Source organism: Arachis ipaensis, chromosome B6, assembly GCF_059453495.1.
Source record: "Arachis ipaensis isolate K30076 ecotype BB chromosome B6, ASM5945349v1, whole genome shotgun sequence".
Taxonomy (NCBI): Eukaryota; Viridiplantae; Streptophyta; class Magnoliopsida; order Fabales; family Fabaceae; genus Arachis; species Arachis ipaensis.
In genome coordinates this window covers 25,041,421-25,064,372 of record NC_142441.1, presented here as the reverse complement: position 1 = coordinate 25,064,372, position 22,952 = coordinate 25,041,421, and the positions used below count along the sequence as shown (strand labels likewise).

The 22,952-nt window shown below is 27.2% G+C and overlaps 2 protein-coding genes across 4 annotated transcripts; one reads left to right on the top strand and one right to left on the bottom strand.

Moving 5' to 3' along the window:
• Positions 1–3,306: 3,306 nt before the first annotated feature.
• LOC107624648 (uncharacterized) lies at positions 3,307–7,207 on the top strand. Its single transcript, XM_016327103.3, has 2 exons — positions 3,307–6,592; positions 6,729–7,207. Exons 1-2 carry the CDS (start codon positions 3,322–3,324, stop codon positions 7,076–7,078), a joined length of 3,621 nt encoding a protein of 1,206 aa, XP_016182589.2. The 5' UTR covers positions 3,307–3,321; the 3' UTR covers positions 7,079–7,207.
• A 12,763-nt stretch (positions 7,208–19,970) lies between these two features.
• On the bottom strand, positions 19,971–21,826 carry LOC107647830 (eisosome protein). Of its 3 annotated transcripts, none has more exons than XM_016351876.3 (3): positions 21,568–21,826; positions 21,370–21,458; positions 19,971–21,249 (listed from the first exon to the last, which is right to left on the bottom strand). In XM_016351876.3, exons 1-3 carry the CDS (start codon positions 21,631–21,633, stop codon positions 20,175–20,177), a joined length of 1,230 nt encoding a protein of 409 aa, XP_016207362.1. In that variant the 5' UTR covers positions 21,634–21,826; the 3' UTR covers positions 19,971–20,174. The 3 variants fall into 3 exon arrangements, with proteins under 3 accessions (XP_016207362.1, XP_020959931.1, XP_088348278.1); XM_021104272.2 differs by having other exon boundaries at positions 19,971–21,267; positions 21,568–21,811; XM_088492152.1 differs by having other exon boundaries at positions 21,370–21,811.
• Between the last annotated feature and the right edge of the window lie 1,126 nt (positions 21,827–22,952).

Below are 22,952 nucleotides of genomic sequence, written 5' to 3'. Positions count from 1 at the left end.
TCTAAAAAATACAAACAATGCATATTATATTATTTATTTATTAATTAAATTATTACAATTCAAATTAATTTTAATAAAATAATTTAAAATTATAATTTCAATTTTATCACGTGTATCACACGAGTTATTAAACTAAGTACCCACAGATTCAAATCATCAACGCCACTTTCCGTTTCATATGAATTCATGATCCGATTATTGATTCATTGAATGGTCAAATAATTCATTGGCACCTTCACACTGGCACGCAAATATTGACATATTGTTATTCAAATATGCGGGCCGAGTTAAAGGTTTTGCTTCCAGGGGTCCAACACGAAAGACATTATTTGAGAAGAGGCAAAAATAAATTATAAATAGATAAATAAAAGGTAAATTAATCTAATTTGAGTTGGTCTAATAATTAACTTACTAATTTATTTAAATAAATATTAGAAATTTAAATTTTAGTTTATATATATACAGCAATTCATAAATTTAAATTTTTTTAAATTTGAATTTTTATTTAAAAGAATAAAATATAATTTTTCATTCTTAAATATTTTCTTTTTTATATTTTTTTTAATTTTACCTATAAAATAAATTGTAAAAAATCATACTTTATATTTTCAAATAAAATCCAAAATTTAGATGATATAAATTCTAATCTATTGGGCAACAGCAAATGAAATGTAATTCAAATTTGCAACGAATTAATTATTGACCTATTGAATTAGAAGATACGTGAAAAATTAATAAAATAAAATAAAATAAAATAATAAATTAGAATACCAAAAAAAAAATTAAAATAAAAGGTAAACTATCAAAATCGTCTATAATTTTTAATGCGCTTATAAAAATATTCTGAATTTTTGATATTGTTAAATATATATTTTTAAAAAATATTTTATAAATTGAATTTAAATATAATTTTTTATAAACATGATTAAAAAATAAAATATTTTTATTATTAAAATTTGATAATTTTATGTCAAGTATAATTTTTTGTAATTTTTTGTTAATGACTAAAAATACTTTTAAAAAAATAAAAAATTTTTAAAAATTGAATTTCAATTCAATTTTTTATGTACTTCTTAAATAGTTATTTAAATATTTTTATAAAATTTTAAATCATATTCTTAAAAGATTTATTAAATGTAAAATTTAGAATTATTTTGTCGCTATTTTCAAAATTTAAAGGTAATTTTAATAGTTTACTCATAAATAAAATAAAACTAAAGAGGTCAAACTGAAAAATAAAGATCCTTATGTTATAAAAATTATTTTGGGAAGTGGTCCCCCTCCACCCCTTGCCAATGAATATTAGGAATGACAAAATGGGGTGGATCGATTTGTCGAATCTGCCAAAAAAGATAGGTCAGTTAAGATTTAAAATCTGCCAAATAAAAAAAAAAATATGCTAAATCTGTATAGCTAAATTTGAGGGTTTTGATGGAGCGAAGCGGGCCAATCCGCCAGACTAAAGATTTTTATTTTTTTTATTAAATAAAAGAGTAATTAGTACGATAAAATTAATAATTATATAATTTTTAAATATTTTTTTATTTTTTGTTTTTATACTTTTTTTAGTTATTAATTTTATTTTATAATTTCGTATATATACTCAAATTATGTGACTTATTTTTTAAAATAAAGATGATTTTATTAACAAATATTATTTTTGAACAATTTTATTGAAGTTAAAAATAAAAAAATAAAAAAAAATTATATTGTAATTTGACTATTTTTTATTTGTATTTGATTTTTTAATTATTATTTTTATTAATTTTAATAAATTTTATTAAAAAAAAAAGAGTTAAGCGGGTTAGCCCGCCAATCCGCCATAAAATGGAGTAGACTAACATTTTGAACCCACCTTAATTGGTGACGCGGGGTGCTCTGCCTGTTCTTTAGCACGGGACGAGCGGGTTAGGACGGATCGACTCGTTTTGACTAGGGTGTCCATGGATCGGATCCGATCTGCATATCCGCGGTGTTTATCCGAATCCGATCCGAAAATTGCGGATATGGATCCGATCCGCAAGGCCTTCGGATCGGATCCACACACTAATCGGATCGGATTGCGAATTTTGTGTTGGTATCCGCATATCCGATCCGCATATCCGCGTATCCGCAAAAATAAAGAAATAAATAAGTGAAATATTCTTTTTATGTTTTATTTTAACTAATAATTATCATATATGTTAAATTATTTTAATTTATTATTCAAGAAAAGTATGTTTAATATTATTTTAAAAGTAAACATATTTAAAAGAATAGAAAAAATAAATTTTATTGATATTTTTTTAATAAAAATAGGCTTTTAAAAATATTTTTGTGTTTTGCGGATATATCCGATATCCGATCCGATTCGATCCGCAAATATGCGGATCGGATCGGATCCAACCTTAAAAATTGCGGATATTGGATCCGATCCGATCCGATGATTGTAGTGCGGATCGGATCGAAATTTTGGCCATATCCGATCCGATCCGATCCGCGGACACCCCTAGTTTTGACACCCCTACATTGAATATGCTCCATAGCAAAAAAAAAAAAAATTAAATAAACACTAAATTAGTTATCATAATAATAAATACCAAAATCAGTCATTATTTTTTGTTTTAATATATATTTTTTATTTTATAAAAAATATATTTTATACTAATAATTAATTTTAATTATATCTCGTATGATTATAATAATAAATTATGAAAATAATAAAAAATTATAATAAAATAATTATATCTTTTGAACACTAAAGATTAACAATTAAATATATTTTTATGTTTTATTTATAGTTTAATTATAAATACAATTAAATTAAATTATTTATAAAAATTGATTATAAATATAATCATAAATTACGCTGTATTTTTATACAAAAAGCTAATCTTTGTATCCATGTCTTATGGTTGATTTTTATATATGAAGTCAAATACCCATTCATATACATCGCATACCTTCCTCCTATAACATCCAACTAGCAGTGAAAGGAACATTCACATAAAACTTCCAATCTTATAATAAACCACTCAAGTCTCTCAGAACGTAACTTGTTTATTATTTTTGCTGCAGTACTTTTTTCAACGTCAAAAGAAGCATACATCACCAAACATAGTTATAAACTTATAATAAAATGTAACTGAAAAAGAATAATATTATTAGTTCCAAGTAGCGAATCAAAACCAGGGAACAGTGGAACAAAAAAGTCATAACAAATAATAAAATCAAGTTGACATATCAACTAGCAAATATGATCTTCCTTAATATATATATATATATATATATATATATATATATATATATACTTTGAAAAGAAGGACCATCAAAGTTTCCAACATGAAGATAACTTTTCATGTAATGTATGCCATTCTAGTTTTTTCATCAACACTTGCACAAATTTCAGCACAGAAAGAAGCAGAATCACTGGTGAGATGGATGAAAAGTTTGAACTCTCCCATGTTGTCTTCATGGAACATCACAAATAACAAGACAAGTCCATGCAACTGGAAAGGAATCAAGTGTAACAATGGTGGAAGTGTTGTTGAGATAAAGCTTCCAAATTCAGGCCTTGATGGAACCCTCAACAGGTTTGATTTCTCTTCTTTTCCTAATCTCACTACACTCAATCTCACCATGAACAACCTTGTTGGAAAAATCCCATCTGAGATAGGAAATTTAACAAAATTGCAAGTTCTTGATCTTAGTAGCAACAATTTCACATATCAAATGCCACCAAAAATAGGTAACCTCTTAGAGCTACAAGTTCTAATCCTATCAAACAATTCACTGTTGCAACAAATTCCATATCAACTTAGCAATCTACAGAATTTAAGAATTCTTGAACTAGGTGGTAACTATTTAAGCAATCCTGACCCAAAATTCAAGGGCATGACATCCCTAACAGACCTTAACCTCACATATAATTCTCTCACAGAATTTCCACCATTTGTTCTTAAATGTCCAAAGCTTGTGTCTCTTGTTCTTTCAGTGAATACTATTGGGAAAGTTCCAATTCAATTGTTCAACAGTCTCAAGAACCTAACAACCCTTGACCTTACACAAATCCAATTAGAGGGTCCAATTCCAACAGATATTAAGAATCTTTCAAAGCTTAAACACCTTGGTCTTGGACTCAACCAGCTAAATGGTACAATTCCAAAGGAGATAGGTCTATTATCATCACTTGAGATTCTTGAACTGCATGAAAATTCCTTCCAAGGACCAATACCATCCACAATTGGAAATCTCACAATGCTTCAGAGACTTGATCTTCACAGCTCAGGGATAAATTCTAGCATCCCAGATGAAATAGGCTTCTGCACAAACCTTACTTTTATCGATATGTCGGGAAATAACCTCACAGGTTCCTTACCTCTTTCAATGGCTTCACTAACAAGAATCAAAGAGATGGGAATATCTGCTAACTATCTATCTGGAGAACTTCATCCGTCTCTTCTTTCCAATTGGACAGAAATCAGTTCCTTGCAACTCCAAATGAATTATTTGTCAGGAAAACTTCATCCTGAGCTTGGTTTGCTTCAAAATCTTACTCTCTTGTACCTATACTCGAACCGGTTTTCTGGACCAATTCCACCAGAAATTGGAAACTTATCAAGCATAGAAGATCTTGAACTTTCCGACAACAATTTCAATGGTTCTATACCATCAACCATTGGAAAGTTGCAGAGCCTCACCCAGCTAACACTGGCCACAAACCAACTCAGTGGAATCCTTCCTCCTGAAATAGGTGATTTGGAAAGTCTTCAATCCCTTGACCTGAGTGGAAACAACCTTGCAGGGTCTTTGCCATCATCAATAGTTCGTTTGGAAAACCTCAATCTCCTTTATCTTCACAACAACAATTTCTCAGGAAGCATTCCACAAGATTTTGCACCTTCTTTCTTAACCAATTTGACCTTTTCCAACAATAGTTTCTCCGGGAAGCTACCTTCGGGAGTATGCAGGGGAGGGAACCTTATCTACTTAGCTGCCAATCAGAACAATCTAGAAGGTCCAATCCCAGAAAGCCTGAGAAACTGCACTGGACTAATCAGAGTTCGTCTTGAGAAGAACTCTCTTAGTGGAGATATCACGAATGCATTCGGCATATACCCGAATCTGAACTTCATTGATTTAGGACAAAATCAGCTTACTGGTTCATTGACAAATAACTGGGGAGAGTGCAAAAGTCTCTCAAGCTTTAGCATATCTTCCAATAAGATTCAAGGGAACATCCCTCCTGAGCTTGGAAGTTTGCCAAAGCTGCAAAGTCTTGATCTCTCAAACAACAATCTAACAGGAAGCATCCCAGTGAAGCTCTTCAGTCCATCTTCCCAGCTGCTTAAACTAAACATGAGCAACAATAATCTCTCGGGTCAGTTACCGACCAGCATTGGAGCACTTTCACAGCTGCAATTTCTGGATTTATCAGCAAACAGTATGAGAGGGTCAATTCCAAAAGAACTCGGAAACTGCAGAAAGCTTATATCACTGAAGCTGAGTATGAACCAGTTAGATGGCAATATGCCGATTGAGCTTGGGAATTTAGTGGAGTTGCAGCCTCTGTTGGATCTCAGCCATAACTCACTAAGTGGACAGATAATCACACAGCTAGGAAATCTGATAGCCTTGGAAATTTTGAACCTTTCCCATAATCAGCTTTCTGGGACAGTTCCTTCTGCTTTGGAAGGACTAATAAGCCTTCAGTCAGTGGATATTTCTTATAACAAACTTGTAGGTCCCCTCCCGGACCTAGCCGCTTTTCAAAATGCTTCGTCCGAAGCTCTAGCCGGCAATGCAGGTTTGTGTGCTGGTATTGCTAGCAATAGCAAAGCAAATTTGAATCCTTGTGTTGGAAGCAAAAGCAGCAAATCAAATAAACATAAGGTGATCATTGCAGTAGTCATTCCACTTGCTGTTCTATTCATTTTATTAGTTTCCCTTGGAGTCTTCACCCTGCTGCGCTACAAGAGAGTCGATCAAGAAGAAGAGGACAAGAGTGAAGATGGAAAGGACTCACTCTTTGTATGGAATCACAGGAGCATAGTAGAGTTTAAGGACATACGCAAGGCGACTGAGAATTTTGGTGACAAGTACTGCATAGGCATAGGAGGACAGGGCAGTGTATACAAAGCAGTGCTTCCAACAGGTGACATCTTCGCAGTGAAGTGTCTCCACCAAATTGAGGATATAGACTTCTCCGGACACCAGACAAAGAATTTCATGTCTGAAGTTCATGCCTTAACCAATATTCGCCACCGAAACATTGTAACAATGTGTGGTTTTAGTTACTCAGACGGGTCTATATTTTTCATATATGAGCATGTGGAGAGAGGATCTTTGCAGAAGCTGTTGCAGGATGACGAGGAGGCGAAGATGTTGACCTGGAATATCAGGCTGCAGATAATAAAAGGACTTGCAAATGCATTGTCTTACTTGCACCATGATTGCAAGCCCAGCATTGTTCACAGAGACATAACAGGGAACAATATTCTCTTGGACATTGATTATGAGCCTAAACTATCTGATTTTGGGACAGCAAGGTTGCTGAAAGAAGAAGAATCAAATTGGACAGCTCCTGCCGGATCATACGGCTATATAGCACCAGGTAACTTGTTCAAAATTTAGTCCATAATTTCCATTTTTCTACCATGTATTAAAGTAACATTATCATAGCTTTTAAATATTTAATTTTCATAATTTGTTTCTACTAATATGTTGTGGCCCTTTTAATGTTCTTGCAGAGCTTGCATTTACCATGAAAGTGACCGAAAAATGTGATGTATATAGTTTCGGAATTGTTGCACTAGAGATTTTGGCAGGGAAGTACCCTCATGAACTACTTTCGTGTCTAGAATCTGGGGGATTTGATCAACACCTTGTGGATTTTTTAGATAAGAGAATTGATCCTCCAACAAGAAATTCTGTTCAACTCCTGGTATTGGTGGCAAGGATGATTCTAAAATGTGTTGATAAAGATCCTATGGCAAGACCCACCATGCACCAAGTATGCCAAGAGTTTTCTTCATCTTCTGATTACTCATCCTCTAACCCGTTGAGTATGATCAAATTGAAAAATTTAATAGACATGTAATAAAAAACATTGTTCAACTCTCTTTTTCCTAAGTGCTGGTTTGTATAGAGTAACCTCTGTCTTTTTATTATTATCTTTCCTTTTGCATTGTATAACTGATTTATTCAATAGTGTATAGTTACAAGACAATTTATGGTGCAACCAAAATACTGCAAAAATAAGAATAAACACAAAATAAGAAATTTTTTAATTGAAGTTGATTTTTAAAATCAGTTTGCTGTGAGCTGACCTACTTACCTAGCCAACAATATCTCTTTGGTAATGAATATGTGAAACTTTATGGCCAAAAATGAATACAAGAGAATGTTTTTGGTGGGGAAAGAATAATCTAGTCCTTTACAGACCAAGTAAAAATATTTTTAATGTGTGCCTTAGATTGAATCTGTATATAAATTATCCATGATGTTACATGTGACTCAGGCTCAATTTGGGAAAATAACTTAATTAAGCTACTTTTAAAAAAATAACTTAACTAATAAATGACTATATTAAAAGTAACTTATAAATAAGTTATTTTGTGTTTGAATTTTTAGTTTTAAAAGTGTTTATTTTATAAAAATGTGATAAAAAGTAATAGTATTATGAGAGAAGTCATTTTTTTTAACTTCTCTATAAGCTCCTAAATAGCTTCTTAAAAAGTTACAATTTAGTTTTGAAAATTGTATCAGACATTAATACTACTACTTTTCACAAGTCAAAAGCTCAAAAAAATTACTTTTAAAATTTCCCAAAGGATCCTCAATACTTATTCTAATTACAAACTGGTACATTACGGTCTGGTTAGATCGATAACATGATGACTAGTTTAATTTTTTTTTTTTAAAGAAGGTGTTAATATTTGGTTTAGTGGGTTGAGTGACAGTTGGACTTTAAAAAACTTTAATAATCTAAAAGTAATTTATTTGTTTTGGGCCAAAAAAAGAGCTATAATAATAATAATGATAAATTATAATAGTTAGAAAAAAAATACTTATTTTTATATTATTATTATTATTATTATTTATTTTATTATATAAAAATTAGATTTCTACATTTAATAATGGAGCTCATGCGGCATGCTTCTGAGAATGTTTATCGATTTATTTCTTTTAATTCTGTAAAGTAAATCAATTATAACTAATTAATGATATCAATTAATTAATTTGATTAGACATTCAAATTTCACAATTAATTATATCAATTAATTAATTTAGTTAATTATATTAATTATTTGATTTGATTTGATTAGAGTAAATATCAAATTATTTTAGTAAATAATAAATATAATAACGAAATATATGAATTAATTTAATTATTTTATTTTTTTCAATGTCATCTATTTATACGAAATCATAATGTGTTTTTTACTCATTCATTTTCTTTTCTCTCTTTCTTTCTCTCTTGTGTATAGGGTACAATTTTTATAATTTATTTAATTTTTATTTCTTTTATCACTACTTATACATTTCATTTTTTAAAGATTTTTGTCTATTAGATATTTTTTAATTTGTCCATTAAATTCAATCATATAGGATCTTGAAAATTATGCAATTACGTAATTATTTATTTTTTTTATATAATTATTGTATATATTGGTCATTTACATTAGTGAGACTATTTTTATTATTAATATTTATAAATATACTATTATCTGTATAATTAATTGAATCATCTTATTCGTTTAAGTTTAATTCTATTGAATTAATTATTTGAAGTGTCATTGTTATTTCTATTTTTAAAGATTTTTTAATATTATTTAACAATTATAATAATATGATAATAGTTAAAAAAAGACAGAACAAAAAAAATTTTAATGTGAAAATAGAGCAAAATGAATAAATTTATTTAATAACTTTTTTAGAATATATATGTTTCTTTTTTATAGATAATTATTGTAAGGCATCAAAAACTCTAACAATTATTAAGAATAAATGATCGTTATAAAAACAATGTCAATTTAAATGATGTACAAATAAACCATGCCAAACATAACGTACAACTTAAAAGGGTTATTTATGAAAAAATATAGTTTATAACATTTATTTTTTTTTACTATTTATTTAAAAAAAATCTTAATTACTTAACAATCTTTATTTTTTACTATATATATATATATATATGCAATTTTACTTTTTTTTTATAAAATTCTACTTGTGACGCTAATTCTTCTAATGATGTAAATGCGGATAATTATATTTTTATTTTTTGATATAATCGATATATTATTAATAATGAATAGTAATTAACCCCTCATATTTTTAATCAAAGCATTTTGATGATAGTTTTTATTTATTGATGTTAATGGTTGATTGTTTCTTTAAAATAAAATGAATTATAATTTTAGGTTATTTCATCATTAACAATAATGCTTGATTAATTTTTTAAAAATAAATTACATTATGATTTTAGGTTATTTCACAATATATAATTAATATTCATAATACTAAATTACCCTAAATTATCTATTTTCTATGGTTAGTAGTTAATCCCAAATTGAAAAGATTATGTTAAATTGTTGAATAGTCCAAGTATAATTGAGGTAGTTAATTTAGTTTATTTGTTTATTAATATATTTGATCGTAAGCATGAATGATAAATAAGACAAGAAGATAATAAAAAAAATAAAATGTTAATAATTACTTCAAATAAATAAAAAAATAAGTTATAGTGTATTATTTTATTTAAATTATTAATAATTAGAAGAATAGAGGCCAGTAATTATTTTAAATAAACATTAAATTCAGTTTTATGGTACTAATTTATTTGAATTGTTAATAAAATTTTATAATTTTTAGATTTATATCTGTTCAATTTATGTATTTTATTTTATTTTACTTTAACAAAAATTAAAACGTGTCTTTTTAATTATTTTTTTAGAAAGTATAGTGAAATGAGTTATATCAATTATAATTAATTATCTATAATTAAACTAATTGATTGTATTAATTTGTAAGATGAATAACATATAATAAATGGTGTGAAATTGATTATAATTAATAAATAAAAAATAAAAAAAATTATTGTCTTTTGATAACTACACATTTTTATTCATTCACTTTTTCTTTATCTCTTCCTTTCACATTTATTTCTTTTAATTTATTGAACCAAATCAAGTATACTAATTATTTGTATTAACTAATTAAGTGTTTTTTTTATGGGCTCTGCTAACTGTGTCCTTAGAGCATAGGCTAAAAATATTATAAAAAAAATATTTTATAAAAATTATTTAAAAATAAATATTTTTAAAATGTGTCCTTAAAAGACAAGTTAATTAAATTATTTTTTAATTTAACGTGTTTGATTCATTCAACTGTATTAAGAATAACTAATTAATTATATTTAATTTTATTTTATTAGAATAAATAATATTCCATCATTTAATATTTTATTTGATTCATTAAATTACATCAATCATAACTAATTAAATATTTAATTTAATTAGAATAGATATTAAATTATTTAAAATTTTGTTTGATTCATTAAATCACATAAATATTAAATGATTTAATAAATAATATATAAGACAATGAAATAAATGAATTTATTTAATTTAATTTATTATCTTATCATTTAATTTATTATATATATATATATATAACGAATATTAATTAATTGATATTTAAATAAAATGAGTATTAATTATTGAGAAAGTAACGAGTTTATACTTTGTATTAATTAATAGATACTTAAATAAATTATTTAAATTGGTAACATATATTTTTTAATTGCTCTCTTATTAATACGGCCAGTAAATAAAACGGGTATTAATCATTGTAGTGAATAAATATTTATTATTTTTAAATAAATTCATTTAATTCATTTAAAAATATCGAAGGATTCTAATTCTATATGCTACGATTTTATTTTGTTATTAATGTATATAAGAATCCATATAAGATTTGAATCCTCTAAAGTTTGAATTTTACTTTAGAGAGTAAAGTGTGATCTTTTACCCTTGAATAGTTTCTCTTTCATATTTATTCTTAGTCCCACCTATGAAATCAATGGTGAGAGATCACACTTTACTCTCTAAAGTGAAATTCAAACTTTAGAGGATCCAAATCCATATATATATACTCCTATATTATATATTCTATGATTCTTATATTCTCAGATAATATTTTCAAATTTTCTTTAGTTTAATTTATTATTTTTAGTCATCAGAATTTATTATTTTTAGTAATTATTTTTAGACGTCAATTCAATTTATTTAATTTAATAATTCAACAATATATTTTAATTATATATAATTAGAATGTGCTTTCCATCCTTTTTTTCTTTTTATTTTGTACTTCGCGTGTAATGTTTGTAATTTTTTTATTTTTATTTTTTCTATCTTAATTTTGCTAAATATTTTTTTAATTTTGTTTTGTATCAATTATTTTTTATGTATTTTGATTAATAGAATTATATTTTAAAGACATTTTAAATTTGTTATAATATTTTTATAAAAGTTGATTAATAGGTTCTTCAAAATTTTTTTCTTGGAATTTGTTTAATGAGATCGTATTTTAATTTTTCTCCTTTATCTGTTATATACATTGATTATATTAATCTTCTATTACAATACATTTTTTATTTATTTCACACAATATTTATTTTACCTTCTTTTATTTTTTTTAATTGTTCTCTTTATTTTATTTTTAATTTTTTATTTTATTTTACTCTTCATATATAAATTTATTATAATTCATCACATGCATGTTCTTTTTGAATTTAAGTGACTTTTTTAGGTTATATTTTACCATTGATGCTCTATGTTGTTTAGTGTGTTTGTTTTTAATTTTTTAGTTATCTGTAAATATATTTATAAAAATATAATTTTATTTTGTTCAGTATTTACTACAGCGTTTAGTAGATAAATAACAAAATTTTCATTTATTGTTATACTGATTGAGTTTGAAGATTTTTTTTCTATTTTTATACATTTGTTTATAGGTGAATTCTACTCTACCCTTTCTAAAATAGAGGTAAATTATCCCTTGTGACATATACAGTGATTATTCATAAATTATTCTTCTACTAGAGTTTTAAGATTCACGTTATCTTCTCTTTTCTTTTCAATTGACACGATGCTTATCTTGAAATTTGATAGTAGTGTTATTTTTATAATCCGCACCAAATACACATCTTCTTCAATTTTAAAACCATAATTCCTCTCAAATCCAATCACCATTTCCAATCAATTAGGTTAGGATTTTAAACTTGTTCATATGCTTTCAATCTCTCATTTCAACGAGCACATCTATTAGTTTTTCAGCTCTCTCCTTCCTAAGATTTTCTTCCTAGTATTTTTCTTAAAATTCAGTCGGATCAACAATGATACTCCTCTTCAGATAACCAACCCTCATAGCCTTGTATAATTATATAACAAAAACAAACCAAAATATTAGTTAGTATAAAATCAATGAGTCAATAATTACCATCTTAGGATTTTTATTATCTGAATAATGATTGAAAAATAATTTAAGAGTAATTAAAGATAAAAAAAATAAAATACCTTGGTATCTCCTTTCACGCACCAATTACCATCATTTTTAACTAATATATCAGAAATTTCTATCAATTTTTTAGCTCTCTCGTTTTTAGGATATTCTAGCGATCGTATTAGAAATAGCAATTAGATTTGACGATCTCATTCGAACTTTGGAACTCTGGTTGAAAGATAATTTATCAATAATTATTATATATGCCACAAGGAGTAATTTACCCTTTATTTTAGAGAGGGCATGGTAGAGTTCACCTTGTTTATATTGTATAATTTGTATTTGTGTTAGTGACATCACAATGGTTCATACATTTTAATATTCGTGTAACAAATCTTATAAATTGTTTTTACAAGTTATAATTTATTTTTGTTTTATCTGGATATTCAATTTTTAATAATAATTTTTATTTATTTATAAATATATTATTTCCTATTTTTATTTAAAAAATTATAAAATAGTAAATATAAATTTTTTAATTTTATCCTTAATATTTAGTTTTAATTTCATTCTTGATATTTTAATGTTTCAGTTATACTACTAAATAAATAACATTAAGTATAAATAATTAATTATACTAATTATTTGATTTGACCAAAGTAAATATTAAATTATTTAATAAATAATGAATAAAAAAATGAAATAAATAAATTTAATTTAAATTTTTTACCTATTATTATTATTATTATTATTATTATTATTATTAGAATGTATTTTATACTTTTTTTAAGAATTTACTCCGTGGTTATAGTAGTTTTACATCAGGAACCAACAAATGCTAACAATTGAAATAATAAAAAAGATTAGCCAATTTGAGACTAAATGGAATCAGTAAAATTTTTACAAGTGAAAACCTGTTCACGTGAAATAGATTAGGATGAGACATATTTTTTTTTTCTTAAATTTGATAATCCTAATTTCTGTCTCCAATTTAAACTCTTTTTTTTTCTTTCTAGACTCATCCTTAGCCTTGATTTTGTATCTACTTTTCCTCTAACTCACTTTCTCTACCTCTTAAGTTCGTCATTATGTCGCTCAGTCTCGCTCTAAAATATTATATTATGTTGGAAGATATTTTTATATTTTTTAAATGTTATTTTTTATAATGAATATATTATGAGTTGTGTTAAATTATATTGAATTGATTATTTTATTATTATTATATTATAGTTTTTTTGTTATTTTTTTTCAAAAATTTTCAAAGAATATCCATAAATAATCGCGGATATCTGCATTCACTAAGGGGATAATTAAATAGGGGAACTTGCGACAAAGATGAAGAGTGAACGGAGAATATATATTTTTTTAAATAGGAGCGAAGGACGGGAAAAGGAGTCCGCCGCTGTGCCCACACGAGAATCTATTACTATATCTAACTAACAACGAAAATTCAATTTGAGCCAATTTGAGATAGGACATGTGAACTTTATCTGCATCGGGTTTTAGGACAATAAACCTAATTCGGATTTAGGATCTTAACAATAGACCTGGATTGATCTTACTCACTTGACTTAATATTTTGAGTCATTACTGTAATAAATACTATACTATTAAATATGATTATATTTAGTATATATAAAAGTTAGGTATACTTACAATAGATTTTATAATCAAACTAAAAAAATTCTAATTATCTTTTTTTTTTTAATTTTAAATATTATTTACTATCTTATTGAAAAAATGAATAATAATAATCACTCACATAATTAAAATAGATCATCTTAATATATATATGACACTAAATATATCAAGGATTATTATATATGATAAATTATTTTTTTATTTTTTTAAAGATAATTTATATGTAAATTAACTAATCTTTATAACATACAATCTATTGCATAATTTTTCTCCTCTTAATATGGATAAATTGATGAATTTAATATATAAAATATAATTTATATTATTTAACATACGAAATAAGTAACTTAAACCATTATCTAAGACAATAAATATAATAGTACAAATACCTACGTATTTATTAGCATTAAAAAAATATACAAATAATATAAACATAATTTTTTGGTAGAAAAACAATAATAGAAGTTATTAATTAAGTTAATTACATAATAAAAAATTATGAATAATTTTTTAAATAATAATAAAAAACAAGGTCACTATTTTCACACACTACAAAGTTTATAAAAAAATTAGACAATAAATCAATCCTCAATAAATTATACATTAGCTCTGTTAAAAAAATTAAATGATATATTAAATATTATTATTTGTGTACTAATATATATATATATATATATATATATATATATATATATAATCGATTATTAAGTTATAATTGATTTCTAACAATTTTTGGTAATTAAAATTTAAATGATTGAAATTATTAAATATTGAATATTTTGTCGCTAATTAATTTTGTTTTTGTTATTAAAATTTAAAAAAAGGTGAGTTGTTAATCAATTCTGAATTCAAATTTAAATTTAAATTTGTGTAAGAAAATATTTTGAATTTTTTTCACTAACCAGAATTAATTTTGAAATAAAAAATTATTTTGTACATCATATTATAAAATAGTATAGTTATTCATTTTTTTAATAGCAATTAATGTCAAATAAAATGATATAAAAATGGAAAAAATATTCCAATCTAGAAATAATAATTTATTTTTTAATAGAATAAATTATATATTGAATAACAAAAGTTATTATAGTTTCTTTTTATACAAATTAATATACTCAACTACGGTATTTTGGTAATATTACCAAAAAATATCAGTCAATCTAATAGCTTTTGTAACAACATAAATTTATGAAAGTCATATCATAAATTATAAAATTTTAACCGATAACAACGTTGATCATATTATTTGACTTCTTAAATGAATATGATACGAGTAAATAAAACTGTCACAGTTAAATTTCAGCAAAGGCAAATATCCATAAGTATTGCTATCATCAATGAGAATCGTTCTACTTTCAAGACAAATACTATTTTCTTTCACTATATTTTTCAACTCGGTAGGTCGAGAACTAATTCTCCACGGATTGAAGCCCCATTTATTCAGGGTCTGCCGCTAGCCAATGAGTTGTTATATACACAAGGCGGGATTCGAAACTCTAATACTTACTTAGGTAGGCGAATGAGATGACCACTCAATCAATTCAAATCAGTTAAGATAAATACTAATTATTTTTAATATTTTTAACATTAAAAATAATTAAACTTTGATTTTAATTATAACTTAGTAAAATATTTATAGTAATAATTATTATATATATTTTTTATTTAATTTTTTTAATAAAAAAATTTATATACGAGAACATACACTAATTTTAATAAAAAAGAGATAATTTTCTCTGTCCAAGTTGCTAGTACCCATCCCCATTAGACACCCATTTCCAACCCCGTACCCCAACCCAGATTCCTAACACTACCCAAATACTCTATGACTGCGCTTAGGAAACTTCTTCCAATGGTAAATCCATCTTCTTTGGCGTGTTGAGCATATTGTCCATAAAATTTTTTTGGAATATCTTTTCTACACTCCCCTCCTAAATTTTGGGTCACTCAGTTTTTATGAAGAGACATCGCAAAATCGCCGCATGAAGGAGATGTTGGTGTTGCATTTTCTTTCGCCTTCCTCGATTTTCTGTTCAAGCTCTCGGTTAGCGCTATTCAATACCTTCACTTTCGAAATTAGCGTTTGTTGAAAGTTCTTATTCAATATCTCATCGCTGTTACCGCCACCGAATCGGACCTATTTTGAATCTTCCGGTAGCCATACAAATCGCACTTTTCTTTGGCAACTGTCTTCCATGGTGTTCCTATCACTTCTGCGATTAATTGGTATCGACCATTGCTAATAATAGCATCTATATAGATAATAAATTGTAAGAACTAAAAATACCTACTATAATAATAAATCATGATCTCCAAAAAGCTTGTAAATTTACATGACTATCAGTAATGTATGGTAAATAACAAGGTTATTTTCTCTAAATTTATCCTAAATGTTACTTTTTATTATTTGTGAATCCATTTCATATTTTTTTTTTATTAATTTTTTTTATTATTTAATTCTTTAAGATCCAGAAGATACTTTTTTCACCCAAGAAAAACTCCATGAATACAATATATATGTAAAACAAAAGCAATGATAGATAAACTCATCTTTGCACAAAATAAATGCTTGTAGGAATATCATTACTGATAAGATAAGCAATCTCACCATCATTATTACCTGTCATTGGCATGTGGCATGCATCTACGTATATAAGAATGTAAATTACAGTACTAAAAGTAACTTTAATACTCCTAATAATTAAGTTGGCACTAACCTTAAATTATATTGAATTTTAACAAAAACATTATTTATATGTCAAAATTAGATATAAAAATTAGTTATTAATATATTTGTGTTATACAGATTTTTAATAAATTTAAATTGGTTTGATATCTATTATTTAGAAGTAAATCTATTTTTCTTTTACAAGTATTAGTTTTATCATGCATTAAAGTCTTTTATTTTTGTCATGAAAGAAAAGATATTTTTTGTATTTTTTTTAAAATAAAATCAAAACAAAATTGACTTGCAAATTAAAATAACTGAATGTAAAGTTTGTTGTAAAAAGAAAATAATGACAAATTCTAAAATGTAAAATGACTGAATTCAAATTTGCAACAAAAGTAAATTGTAAAAATTTAAAATACAAAATTCAAAAAAAAAATGAAAGAAATGATAGAAGGAATCCAATAAAAAAATGAACTCATGACAAGCTTAGAAAGTCGATGGGAATGTGAGTGTACAAGAGTATTTTTTAAAATAGAATTCTAATTCTTTATTTTTCGTTGCTTTTCTATTTATAGACACCTTAGACCAATCCTTTCTTGACACATTGCTACAGTTATCTCATCAATAACCATTCCTTCAAAGGGTACTTCACTTTCTTCGACATTAACCTATTTTGTGATAGACAATTATCGGGATCACTTCTTGAGCAACTTCTAATTATGTTTATCCTTATCCCATCTTGGCGAGAAAAACTTGACAATGCACCGGAGACTCTTGGAATATGGAATATTCCTAATAAAAAGAAGCAGAAATTCTATTGCTCTTTTGTCTTGAGAAGACAGTTCCATTACAAGCAAAAAATTTTCTATACAAGAAGCAACATTAACATAATAGGGTATTTAAAGATGTGGTCCACAGATAAAAAGATTTGTCTCAACTATCTTGCCAAATATCTTACTTTTTGCAATAACCCTGATATCTATACGCTATCAGGAATTATTGAAGGACTTTCTCTTTCACAAGAAGAGGATAGTTCGAGTTCCTCCAAAACAATATAAGAAGAGTTAAGAAAATTTCAAACTAATTTCTTTACTGGATCAAACTCTTTTCCAACACCATCACTTGCTCAAAACTCAAACCCATGGGATAATCCACCGCTTTCTCATAACACTTACAATTATAAAGAAGAATCGGATGCAAGAGTTTATTCACTCTTATCTAGCCCAACACACGTGATGCAGGAATTGATGATGACACTGAAAAACCAGCTGAAGAACCATTAACTGCATACAAACGACTTGTTGATTACTATTTTCATCAAGAAGATGAGACCATATTTGCTCCACATATAGAACACATAGATGACATTATAGAGCATGAGTTAATCACTAAGTTCTGATCCTTAGTCAACAAATAATTATGAGTGTGTAATAAATATGTAAGGCAACTACTCAAATGAAGATGCTAAAAACATCTTTTTATAAAGATTCTTGTGTTAAAAGTGTACTTTGTTTGTTTAGCCACACTTTAAAAAAAATAACACTTTTATAACACATCAAAATCAAACCATACATTTCATCATCTAATGGTAAAAAAGAAGCATCTTCATATGAAGACAATAATAAAATCTTTATGGTAGTATCCACCAATATGTAATAATGGAGTTGATAGGATCCTTATCCTTATTCTCCATGTATCTGTATCTTAGTAGTTTGTCTAAAGTTACTTGTCCTTATATAATGATGTAGCAGGAGATAAGATTCCTTCTTATCTACCACGTATTTTGTCTTTGAATTTGGATCCTCTAAATTTTAGATTTTCACTTTAGAGAATAAAATGAGATTTCTCATTATTGAATATTTTTTCTCACATGTTTTCTCTTGGTCCCACCTATAAAATAAATAATAATAGATCATACTTCACTCTTTAAAGTGAAATTCAAAATTTAGAAGATCCAAATTCTTTGTCTTTATTAGAAGAAAACCTCTATATATAGAGGCATCCATCCTTGTAAAAGATCAACTCAGTTTCAATAAAATCTATTGTGAAATATTCATCATGAATACTTGTTCCTGAATGAGCTATTTTTCTCAACTAATCTAAATATTAGCAATTAAATTTAGTCATCAATATATTTATGTATAAATACATATGTAGTTTAATTTATTTTTAATATGTATTTATATTCCAATATGATTTTATACTAGTAGCTGATCTTACTGACTGATTTTGATGTAAACGTAATATGGTTAATTTAATTTTGAGGAGTGCTAGGGGGCCAACAACTTTTGTGATTTGTAGCCATCAAATAGCCATCAATAATGATTTTAATGGTGCGAGATTGATGTGAAATTTCATCCAATGGCTCACTTTTCTTTGCTGGTTACATGCTGGCCAAAATTTGAAAAAGTTGCTTGCCCTAGACTTTTCCTTTAATTTTAGGTGTATTTAAGGCTTATATTAGTTTGAAGGTTTAATTACTCTGTTGGTCCCTATAGTTTCACCAAATTTTTAATTAGGTCCCTATACTTTTTTTCCTTTCAATTGGATCCCTACACTACTATAAATTTGAAAAAGTTGCTTGCCCTAGACTTTTCCTTTAATTTTAGGTGTATTTAAGGCTTATATTAGTTTGAAGGTTTAATTACTCTGTTGGTCCCTATAGTTTCACCAAATTTTTAATTAGGTCCCTATACTTTTTTTCCTTTCAATTGGATCCCTACACTACTATAATTTTGTAATTAAGTCCTTCCTAGTGTAAAAAATATTAGAGTTAACTGAATATTTATTCGCAAATTGAAGGTATTTATAATTAAAAACTTAATTAAATCTTTGACCGCATGCATTCTGGTAAAATTATGTTAATTTTAACATTTTTAACATGAAAAGGACGTAATTACAAAATTAAAAGCAGTGTAGAGACCCAATTGAATGGAAAAAAACTATAGGGACCTAATTAAAAATTTGGTGAAACTATAGGGACCAACAGAGTAATTAAACCTAGTTTGAAAGATGGTTATCTTTTCCATATCTCATAAAAGATTTGTTTTAGATGGAATTATCCTATTTCGCACCTCATCTTAATTCCTTTGTGTGAATTTTGTTATTTAGCTTCCCTCTCGCGCTTATCTCCCAGCAGAAATTGCACAAGCATGGAAGAACAAAGGGATACATATAGGAAAGAAGATAAAAAGTATAAATCCAACACCACTTACAAAAGAAAATAGAACATCACACGCACAAGATACATTCACAAAAGAATTAATAATAAAAGAAAATGCACTCCTAAGAAGAACACATGAGGAACATAGTTGGATTTAGAAGAAGCAGCACCCCTCAATCAAATGAACCAACGCATGATTTCTCTTTCAGTTTCATCTCACCTGTACCCCTCTCTTCTACATGCTCTCTGTGCTATTCCTTTAAAGGAAGTTGCAGAGCCAGTATCCTCAGAAGTCCCCATAACATTCCAGTAAGTCCCTACAGTGCCTATAATAGCCTCCTCATCTGGGCTTCGACTTGCCAACTTCCTTGGCAAACAAGAAACTGAAAACTGTTTGAGCTCTTCAGCTGTCAATGCACCTAAAATTGGCCTGTCTTCATGGCTTATCACTGAATTCGAGCCTTGTGAGCTCGCGGGAGTATCCACATACAGACCAACCGAGCTAGCCTTCTTAACAGGCGTAGCTTCTGATGAATCCAACCAATTAGAAAGGCTGGCATCAACTGCAATTTCCTGGCTCAACAACTTCTTTGATGGATCAGTTTTAGATTTATCCCTGAAACTTGGTTCTGCATTCAATCCAACCCAAGACTCTTCACTTGAAACACAATTCTCTTTCTGAGACCTTAATGGTGGTGTTCTTTTGGCCTTAACTGCTTTCCACTGACTCAGGTTTTCAACCGGGTTCAGCACAGGATGAACATAACCACTTCTATCCCGAGCATTCGGATTCAAGCCAATTGACTTCAAATCGCTATCACAATTTAGCATCGGATTCTCCACTTCCTCGACAAACACTTGATTCACAGAAATTCTTGGCCTTGAGCATATTAGTCCATCTTCAAAGTCCTCTCCAAATTCATCATATTCTTCTCCCATGCCACCATCACCATCTTCATCATCATCATCAGTAAGATCACTATCCCAGTAATCCATTTCTTCATCTTCTTCTTCATCACTATCTCTGCAATTTTGGTATCTATGGTTTGTTGAGTAAGACCCGGCCAAAGTCACCGAACTATTTTCTTCAGAGCAAGACCTTTTCTGGCTTGATGCTTCCAAATGTTCTTCTTCTCCACATTCTTCTTCACTCTTCTTCTCTGGCTGGAAATCATCAACCTCATCCACCAAAACAGGCTCATAGGTTTTCACATTGGTATCAAAAGTTACTTTCTTTCTAGTGCTGGTATTCAGGTTCAAATTCAAGTTCACCTGCTCCTCAGGTTTAATCCTAAATCCAACCAAAACCCTTCATTTAACTGAGTTATCAACTCCAAATCCAACACTAATAACAAAAAGTAGCATGCATTGTTATAAACAAAAATAGAAAGCTGGAAACTAATTAACTTACTTGACTTGTGATGAAGTACTAAGTCCGCTTTTGGAATGATCTTGAAGAAAAGATACAATTTGTTGCTCCCGGCTGCTACAATCACCTTGCTGCAACAGCATTGTGATTGATTCAATTAAATCATAGAAACACTTAAAAAAAGGGGAAAGAGGGGGGGAGGAAACAAAAGGGTGATGGAATTTGAGAACAAAATGAAACCTTGCGTCTGTTTCTTGTGCGTCTGGCATCCTTGGTGGAACCGAAACAACCAATGAAGCAACCCATCACTGTGTCTTTCTATGTCTTTTCAATGTGGATGAGAAAAGAGCAAAGCCTCAAGAAACGGGAGCTTCTTCAATGGGTTTGCTGTTCTTCATTACATCACATGCGAAAGAGAGAGAGAGGATTGTGCAGTGATAGTGAAGATTGAATGTAATGCCCCCTTTTCTTGTTTTGTTTTTTATTTTTTACTTTATTTAAGAAAAGTGGGAAGTGACCGTTAGGATAAAAACAGAGTTGTTTGTGGATTGTGATGACAGGCTGTAAATGGCATTTTTGTTATTATTATTGTTAATATTGTTTTTCATTAGGTTTTGGGTTTATGTCTGAAACCTAAGTTGATCTTGTGGTTTTCAAGGACATTGGGAAAATATCGTAACCGTTAGCGCTGTCTGACACTCATTATAGGATCCTTGGCACTTGGCAATATGGATGCGATTACAACGTTGTTCCTTTGTCCAAAAATTTTTTTAGAAGAAAAATAAATTCTTGACTCTTATATTTCTTCCACATTTTGGATACCAGAACCAAAAAATTATGAAATACGGACGACACTTTTTTATTTATGGTGTCTATGTATTGGACATATTATTCATTAATATTTGTTCGATATTCATGTCTTTTGTATTTAACTGTATTTTAATAAAAATTAAAAAAAAATTTGAACATACTTAAACACACTTAAATATTATCATATATCAACGTGTCTAATTTTATTCTTAATATGTATTTTTAAAATGAGTTTAGAAATAGTATATATGATTAATTATTAAAACAAAAAATATTTTAAATATTTTATATAATTAAAAAATATTAAAAATAATTAAAAAATAAATTTATGTTAAAAATTTAATAAAATATTAAAATATCATTATAATTTATCTAAAAAATATTTTATATTTTATATATGTCATGTTTCTATATATTATAAAAACTTTAAATTTATATGTCTATGTGTTTTGTATTGTGTCATATTCTGTCTGTATCAATGGCTATATATCATTACTAAAAAATTTTATAAAAAGATTTTACTATGCTCCTCCTTTTTTCAAGAATAATCAAGAATAAATTTCGTCTAACTTTAGAGGTATAAATTAAGAATAAGATAAAAATTAATCTTCACTTTTTAGAGGATTTAAAATTTAAAATTTTAAAAATTAAAATTTATAATTTATGTCTTAAAATTTAGAATTTAAAATATAAAGTAACAAATAATAAAAATTAAAATTATAGAATTGAGAGAAAAAATTAAAATGGCTAAAAAGATCATTCCAATAAAATGAATTAATATTTATTGAAAAATAATTAGCTCTTTAATTGAATTG

Coding starts and splice junctions, on each gene's coding strand:
- LOC107624648 (XM_016327103.3), top strand. CDS start 3,322: ATGAAGATAACTTTTCATGTAATGTATGCCATTCTAGTTTTTTCATCA. Junction 6,593..6,728: donor ATACGGCTATATAGCACCAG/GTAACTTGTTCA, acceptor ATGTTCTTGCAG/AGCTTGCATTTACCATGAAA.
- LOC107647830 (XM_088492152.1), bottom strand. CDS start 21,596: ATGCCAGACGCACAAGAAACAGACGCAAGGTTTCATTTTGTTCTCAAA. Junction 21,250..21,369: donor AGTACTTCATCACAAGTCAA/GTAAGTTAATTA, acceptor GGTTGGATTTAG/GATTAAACCTGAGGAGCAGG.